A 9,352-nucleotide genomic window follows, 5' to 3' on the forward strand; every position below is an offset into this window, starting at 1 on the left:
TTATTTACTTATTTCTTTAAACAAATCCACTTTTTAAAACTAGCCTTATCCTAAGTGACAATACATTTGTATGAAATCATGAGTTTGATACACTAGTTTCATTTTTTCCCTAATATATATTAATAGATATAAAACTAATCAAATTTAAAATGTTGATATACCTAAAATGATATCACCAGTGGTACATGTGCCGAAAAGCAATAAAGTTAATAACTGTTGAGTCTTTTTTTTGAGACGAAGTTTCACTCTTGTTGCCTAGGCTGGAGTGCAATGGCACAATCTCAGCTCACTACAACCTCTGCCTCCCAGGTTCAAGTGATTCTCCTGCCTCAGCTTCCCAAGTAGCTGGGATTACAGGCGCCCACCACCATGCCTGGCTAATTTTTGTATTTTTAATAGAGACGGGGTTTCACCATGTTGGCCAGGCTGGTCTCAAACTCCTGACCTCAGGTGATCCACCTGCCTCAGTCTCTCAAAGTGCTAGGATTACAGGCGTGAGCCACCGCGCCTGGCTTGTTGAGTCAATCTTTGACCTTCTCCTTCACGTCCCATAATATCAATCTCTAAGTACAGTCATGCATCATTTGATGATAGGGATATGTTTTGGTAAGTGTGTTGTTAGGTGATTTTGTTGCACAAACATCATAGTGTACACTTAAACAAACACCTGTCTATCATGTTACCACACTGAATACTGTAGGTAACTGTAACACAATAGTGAGTAAGTGTGTATCTAAGCATATGTAACCTTAGGACAAGTATGGTTACAAACATGGTATTATAATATTATGGTAGCATATTCAGTCCATTATTGACTGAAATGTCATTATATGGAGCATGACTGTACTTTCAATCCATCCTTTGTTATGACTCTTGCACTTACTTGGACCTCTCATTCTGGCGCAGGCCCTCATTATCTCACGCTTATCTTGGTCATCTTAATGCAGTAGACTCCTAGAAGTCTCCTTGCCTCCAATCTTTGCTCTATCCTATATTCTGCCATCAGATTTGAATATTCCTAAAATAAGCTTTGGCCTCTACCCAAATTAAACTTTCCAGGCCACTGGAAACAATCACTTGATGGCTTCAGGAAAAAGTATTCAAAAAACTGGTCCTGGCCTACCTTCCTATCCCCATCTACAAGAATCCATTTAATCATTAGTTTCAGAACAGACATTGTGAACTTTGTCTCTATTCATTCCTAGCCTTCAATCTGAAAAACCCCAGCCCCAAGTCAAACTTCTACCTACTTCAAATAGCCTCACTTCTAAGAAACTTGCTGACCATTAGAATCTGCATTAATATCTCCATTTCTGAAAGCCACACTTTATCAGCTGCTACTCATGACATTTACCATGCCCTGCCTTAAACGCTAGGCTATTTGTCTCCTCTACTGTAGGTTCTTTAGGGTAAAACTATGTCTGTTGTATCTTGTCATGTAATATGTATTTAGACAGTAAAATATTTGTAGTTAATCAATGAAGCAAAGCAGGCTCTTTTTGTTTTGAAGACATGGTCTCGCTCTGTTGCCCAGATTGAAGTGCAGTGGGGCAAACACAGCTCACCGTAGCCTTAACCTCCTGAACTCCAGTGATCCTCCCATCTCAGCCTCCTGAGTGGCTGGAACTACAAGTGGGCATCACCATGCCCAGCTATTTTTTTTATTTTTTGAGAAGATGAAGTCTCACCATGTTGCTCAGGCTGGTCTCAAACTCCTGGCCTCCAGCAATCCTCTAACCCCAGCCTCCCAAAGTGCTGGGATTACAGGTGTGAGCCACCACACCCAGCTGCGGGCCTCTAAAGCAGCCAGCAAAATAAGTCAAATCCCATTCAACATACTTCAAAGGACCACTCAATTGTTTTTGTAGCCAAAGAAAACTATTCTCATAGACATTAAATGTCTGTTATCTCTGTACTTTGCTTGTAATCAGTGCACCATTAGCTAATGTCTAGGTTTAGACATTACTTAACATTACCAGGTTTAGACAATGCTTAAGATGCCTCTTAAGCAGGTTAACTTTCTTTTTTTTGAGACAGGGTCTCACTCTGTCACCCAGGCTGGAGTGCAGTGGCACAATCTCAGCTCACTGCAGCCTCTGCCTCCTGGGTTCAAGTGATTCTCCCGCCTCAGCCTCTGGAGTAGCTGGGACTACAGGACGCCATGCCCGGCTAATTTTTGTATTTTTAGTGGAGACAGGGTTTCACCATGTTGGCTAGGCTGGTCTCTAACTCCTGACATCAAGTGGTCCACCTGTTTTGGCCTTCCAAAGTGCTGGGATTACAGGTATGAGCCACGGCGCCTGACCATAAGCAGATTAACTTTCTAAACTTGCATGATTCTCTAGTGCTATCACTGGGTTATTCTTTCTGGACTTCAGTTTTCCTATCTATAAGATGACCTTAAGATGTCTTCTAATCCCTTCACAGAATTTTATTTCATCTACATATTTATAATAGGCTAGGTACTTTACTAGAACCTGTTTTTAGGGTAAAAACAGATGCTCAGATGCTAATCATTTTCTGGTACTCTCTACATTTTGATAGACAGTACAAGGTATTTCACACATATTATTTCATTTAATCTTCAAAACCCTAAAATGTAGGCATCTTTAGCCTTGTATTTCTCAACCAGGGGAGACTTGACCCCACCCGAACCTTTAGGGGACATCTGGCAATATTCTGAGACATTGTCACAATTTTTGGAGGCTGTGGGGGGGAAATGGCCCCTAGTGGCGAGAGACCAGGGATGCTGCTAAACATCCTATGATGCGCAAGATACCTCCCACAACAAAAACATTATCTGTCCCCCAAAAATAGTGTGGAGCTTGAGAAACCCTACTGGCCTCATCTTTCAGTTAAGAAATCAAAGATTTAGAAAGCTTGGCCGGGTGCGGTGGCACACGCCTATAATCCCAGCACTTTGGGAGGCCGAGGCAGGCGGGTAACTTGAAGCCAGGAGTTCGACAAGCCTGGGAAACATAATGAGACCTCATCTCAAAATAAATAAATACATAATAAATGAAAGCTTAACTTACTTGCACAGTTACACAGATGGTGAGTGAACGGGGATCGAAAATCATCTCTGTATGACACGAAAGGCAATGGCACTTTCCATCACACATCCAAATACTGATGACCGTTTCTGACAGTTTGTATTCTTTCTTACCATTGTCCCCTCTCCCCCATTTAGTCTTGATATTTTAGATTCTGCTAATCAATATCAGTCAGTCTTATCCAGCAAAAGGATTCAGAAGCAGCTTTCTCAGACTCTCAGGTCAGATTTGAGAAATGTCTTTTCTTGTGCTCCCACTATATTTAGAGTCTAAAGCTTGACAGTAGCAATTAACATATTGTACTGTGATTGCATGACTATCTCCCCTTTGGACTGGAAGCTTAAGAAGAAGGTATTCCTTTTGATTTTTGTGTACCTAGTGCCAAGCAAAGTATCTCAGCACAGAGTATACATTTCATAAATGTGTGTTAAACAAATAAAACAGATTAAATTACATAATGTATCCAAGGATACAAAGCTACTAAATGACAGAACCAGGATTCAAATCCAAGTCTCTCCATTGCCAAAGCCTATAATTACTGTCTTAATAAAGCTAAAAATTAGATGTTTATCTTCTCTTTATCTTGTGGGAATTCTTTGATCATAAGCACATCAGAAATTTTATATACACACACATACACACAAGTTACTGTTTTGAAGACAGCTTATAATCATATGAATTTTCTTAAAACAGCTTCCAATTTTAATATCTACATTCTATAAAAGCTTGCAAGGTAGTTAGCATGTAATAATAGTGGTAAACTCTCCTAAATACCAGAACTATAAAGGAGCCATGGTTTTTTATTTGATAGTCTCCCTGAATTCAACACTCACTGCATAGAAATTGATGTTATTTTGAGTTGTCACAGGAACTGTGTATAAAAACTAAGGTAGAGTCTCTTAGGAAAAAAGAACTCACTTTAACTTTAGCTTTTATTTCTTCACTGTTCCCTTCTTCCTCATTGCGGGGTTCCATGCCAGAATCCTCCTGGATGTCTTTGTTTAGTACAGAGTACTCTTCTAGTAGAGTGTCAAACAAAACTATTCGCTTGTTCTTGAAGAAGCCATAAAAATAAGCATTGCTGTGGGAAGAGCGTTTAGATCCTAAGGAAAAGACAGTTCAAAGCATGGAATATAATTAAAAAGTTTGGGGTCCTTTGGAGAGACTCCTAGAAATTGAATTACTGGAAAGGACATTAACATTTTCAAATCGTTTAATAGAAGAAAAACCATATCAATATAATTCACCACCAGAAGTGGAGAGTGTCTGTTTTTTTGCCAATAAATGTGCTCATCACAGCTTTATAGCAGTAAGTAAATAAGTAAAGCCTAAACATCCAACAGTTATGGAATGATTCAATTATAGTAAAACTATGAAATGGAATTTTAAGCAGCCAGAAAAAAATTATACTTCCAAAGAATTTTAACAAGAAAAAGCTCACCAATATATTGTGAAGGATACAAAACTTCATGTATATAAGGTTCCATTATTGTCAAGAAAAAGTGTACATGTATTAGATTGGTGCAAACGTAATTGCGATTTTTGCATTGTTGAAATTTGCTGTTTGATATTGGAATACATTCTTAAATAAATATGGTTATGTTATACATCATTTTAATGCATATTTCTCATTTTGTTTTTTGCTAATGATTTATTACTTGCTGTTTATTTTATATTTATTTTAGATAAGGGAAATGATATTAGACAAAAAGCAAATTTAGCCGGGTACAGTGGCTCATACCTGTAATCCCAGCACTTTGGGAGGCTGAGGCAGGCGGATCACATATAGTCAGGAGTTCGTGACCAGCCTGGCCAACATGGTGAAACCCTGCCTCTACCAAAAATACAAAAAATTAGCCGAGCATGGTGGCGCATGCCGGTAATCCCAGCTACACGTGGGGCTGAGGTATGAAAATTGCTTGAACCCAGGAGACGGAGATTGCAGTGAGCAGAGATGTCGCCACTACATGCCAGCCTGGGCAGCAGAAGGAGACTCTCTCTTACAAAAAAAAAAAAAAAAAAAAAAAGCAAATTCAAGCAATTTTCTTATTTGAGTTCAAAATGGGTCATAAAGCAGTAGAGACAACTCGCAACATCAACAACGCATTTGGCCCAGGAACTGCTAACGAACGTACAGCGCAGTGGTGGTTCAAGAAGTTTGCAAAGGAGACCAGAGCCTTGAAGATGAGGAGCGTAGTGGTAGGCCATCGGAAGATGACAACGACCAATGGAGAGCAATCATCGAAGCTGATCCCCTTACAACTACACAAGAAGTTGCCGAAGAACTCAATGTCGACCATTCTACGGTCGTTTGGCATTTGAAGCAAACTGGAAAGGTGAAAAAGCCTGATAAGTGGGTGCCTCATCAGCTGAGCAAAAATAAAAATTTAAAAAATCATTGTTTTGAAGTGTCGTCTTCTCTTATTTTATACAACAAACCATTTCTCTATCAGACGGTGATGTGAGATGAAACATGGATTTTATACAACAACAGGCGATGACCAGCTCAGTGGGTGGACCCAGAAGAAGTTCCAAAGCACTTCCCAAATCCAAGCTTGCACCAAAAAATGGTCGTGGTCACTGTTTGGTGGTCTGCTGCCAGTCTGATCCACTATAGCTTTCTGAATCCTGGCAAAACCATTACATCTGAGAAGTATGCACAGCAAATCGATGAGATGCACAGAAAACTGCAATGCCTGCAACTAGCATTGGTCAACAGAAAGGGCCCAATTCTTCTCCAAGACAACACCCAACTGCACATCGCAAAACCAATGCTTCAAAAGTTGAACAAATTGGGCTATGAAGTTTTGCCTGGTCTGCCATATTCATCTGACATCTTGCCAACTGACTACCACTTCTTCAAGCATCTCGACAACTTTTTAAAGAGAAAATGTTTCCACAATTAGCTGGATGCAGAAAATGCTTTCCAAGAGTTTGCCAAATCCCGAAGCACAGAGTTTTACCCTACAGGAATAAATAAACTTATTTCTTGTTGGCACAAATGCATTGATTGTAATGGTTCCTCTTTTGATTAATAAAGATGTGTTTGAGCCTAGTTATAAAATTCATGGTCTAAAACCGCAATTACTTTTGCACCAACCTAATAAATATTAATAGAAAAGCATAAGCCCATGCCTATTAGGAAACATACCAAAATACTGAAATGTTTATCACTAAATTCTAGAATTATGGATTTTTGTTTCCTTTTTTTCCCCAAGACTTTTAAAATAAGCATACCTACTTCTGTAATTAAAGCAATTTTTATAAAGACTGGAAGAAGACATACCTTTTTTTCTTTTGAGACAGGGTCTCTCTCTGTTGCCCAGACTGCAATGCAATGGCATAATCATGGCTCACTGCAGCCTTAACCTCCTGAGCTCAATCAATCCTCCTGCCTCAGCCTCCTGAGTAGCTAGGACTACAGATACATACCACTATGCCCGGCTACTTTTTTGTAGAGACAGGGTCTTGCTGCGTTGCCCAGGCTGGTCTCTAACTCCTGGGCTCAAGCAATTCTCCTGCCTCGGCATCCCAAAGTGCTAGGATTATAGGTGTGAATCACCACAGCCGGCCCATACCTACATTTTTAACAGTACCTGAACTACGGCTGATTTTTATTTTCTTCTTTATATACTTCTTTGACTTCCAAATGTTCTACAATGTGCAGTGAGTTGAGTATAGTGATTAAGAGCATAGACTCTGAGTTCAAATCTTGGCTCTGCCATGTATTAGTTGTGTAAATTTAGAAAACTTTCTTCATTTCTTTAAGCTTTAGTTTCCTATTTATGAAGCGAGGCTAATATCTACCTCATTACATTAGATTATGGATTACATGAGAGATTCTAAGTGAAGCAATTTAGTATGCTGTCTTATCTCTATACTACTACAATTATTTATATACTTTTTTCAAAAAAGAAATGATAAATGTTGATTTCTCTTGAGAATCTGAAGTCTCTTACAAAAAACATGAATTTTCTATCTACTCATATATCTAATGAAAAGTACTTGGCAGTATGTTTAGTAGTAAAACTTTGACAAATAGAAGCTATTATTTATTTATTGCATTATTACATTTCTTTTTGGTTTGGTTGCCAGGAAGAGCCAAACATGTTTGTTTATTTTGTCTGTGTTACCCTTTGAAGTCCCATTCTTCTATCTCATCTCTGTCTTTTCTGATCCTAAATTTTTTTTTTCCCCCTGAGACGTAGTCTCACTCTGTCACCCAGGCTGGTAGTGGCGTGATCTCTACTCACTGCAGCCTTTGCCTCCCAGGTTCCGGCGATTCTCTTGCCTCAGCCTCCTGGGTAGCTGGGATTCCATGCACACGCCACCACACCCAGCTAATTTTTGTATTTTTAGTAGAGACGGGGTTTCATCACGTTGGCCAGGCTGGTCTCGAACTCCTGACCTCAGGTGATCTGCCCACCTCGGTCTCCCAAAGTGCTAGGATTACAGGCGTGAGCTACCATGCTTGGCCCTAATCCTAAATTTTTAAATTAATTTAAAAATATTTCTTAGGCCAAGCGCGGTGGCTCACGCCTATAATCCCAGCACTTTGGGAGGCCAAGACAGGCGGATCACGAGGTCAGGAGATCGAGATCATCCTGGCTAACACGGTGAAACCCTGTCTCTACTAAAAATACAAAAAACTAGCCACGCGAGGTGGCGGACGCCTGTAGTCCCAGCTACTAGGGAGGCTGAGGCAGGAGAATAGCGTAAACCTGGGGGGCGGAGCTTGCAGTGAGCTGAGATCCAGCCACTGTACTCCAGCCTGGATGGGAGAGCGAGACTCCGTCTCAAAAAAAAAAAAAAAATTTCTTAAATGCTATCTGAAGTTATTTATGAAAGTAAGAAGATTGTATGCACACAACCAAAAGTAAATTAATGTCTTGCTATCTCCCACCGGTCCAAGTATCTCAAAGTGTGGTCCAAGGAATACACCAAAATCACCTAGGGGTACTTGTTAGAAGTAGATACTGGAAACACCTACTAAGTCAGAATCTCTGGGATGAAGCCCAGGAATTGTGGGAAAAAGAAAGAGGGATCAGACTGCTACTGTGTCTATATAGAAAGAAGTAGACATAAGAGACTCCACTTTGTTCTGTATTTGAGATGCTGTTAATCTGTGACCCTACCCCCAACCTTGTCCTTGCAAGAGACATGTGCTGTGGTAACTCAAGGTTTAACGGATTTTGAGCCGTGCAGGGTGTGCTTTGTTAAACAAGCGCCTGAAGGCAGTATGCTTGTGAAGAGTCATCAGCATTCTCTTAATCTCAAGTACCCAGGGACATGTACACTGCCAAAGGTCGCAGGGACCCCTGCATAGGAAAGCTAGGTATTGTCCAAGGTTTCTCCCCATGTGATAGTCTGAAATATGGCCTCGTGGGAAGGGAAAGACCTGATCGTCCCCCAGCCTGACACCGTGAAGGGTCTGTGCTGAGGAGGATTAGTATAAGAGGAAAGAAGGCCTCTTGGCAGTTGAGATAGAGAAAAGCATCTGTCTCCTGCCCGTTCCTGGGCAATGGAACATCTCGGTGTAAAACCCGATTGTATGTTCTGTTTGCTGAGAAAGGAGAAAACCGCCTTAGGGCTGAAGGCAATGCTGCTCTTTATGCACTAAAAAGGTTTATGGAGATGTTTACATATGCATATCAAGGCACAGCACTTTTCCTTAAACTTATTCATGTCACAGAGATCTTCATTCACAAGTCTTACTGCTGACCTTCTCCTTACGTTGATCCTATTATCCTGCCACTTCCCTTTTTCTAAGATGGTAAAGATAATGATCAATAAATACTGAGGGAACTCAGAGACCAGTGCCAGCGTGGGTCCTCTGTATGCTGAGCGGCAGTCCCCTGGGCCCACTTTTTCTTTCTCTATAATTTGTCTCTGTGTCTCATTTCTTTTCTCAAGTCTCTCATTCCACCTAACGAGAAACGCCCACAGGTGTGGAGGGGCAGGCCACCCCTTCTAGGAATCTGTCTTTTAACAAACTCTCGAGGGACTTTTATACTTACTAAAGTTTAAGAATCCCTGTACTGGCCAGGCGCGGTGGCTCACGCCTGTAATCCCAGCACTTTGGGAGGCCGACGCGGGTGGATCACGAGGTCAGGAGATCGAGACCATCCTGGCTGACACAGTGAAACCCCGTCTCTACTAAAAATACAAAAAATTAGCCAGGCATGGTGGTGGGCGCCTGTAGTCCCAGCTTCTTGGGAGGCTGAGGCAGGAGAATGGCCTGAACCCGGGAGGCAGAGCTTGCAGTGAGCCGAGATCGCGCCACTGCACTCCAGCCTGGG

General features: G+C 41.1%; 1 protein-coding gene across 1 annotated transcript in view; it reads right to left on the reverse strand.

Moving 5' to 3' along the window:
- The window catches only part of ZMPSTE24 (zinc metallopeptidase STE24), a 49,921-nt gene that overhangs the window by 18,496 nt on the left and 22,073 nt on the right, over positions 1-9,352 (reverse strand). The window contains exon 7 of the mRNA XM_023221250.2: positions 3,972-4,156. Within this exon, the coding sequence (XP_023077018.1) occupies positions 3,972-4,156 (185 nt within the window). The remainder of the gene's footprint in view (positions 1-3,971; positions 4,157-9,352) is intronic.

Source organism: Piliocolobus tephrosceles, chromosome 1 (assembly GCF_002776525.5).
Source record: "Piliocolobus tephrosceles isolate RC106 chromosome 1, ASM277652v3, whole genome shotgun sequence".
NCBI lineage: Eukaryota > Metazoa > Chordata > Mammalia > Primates > Cercopithecidae > Piliocolobus > Piliocolobus tephrosceles.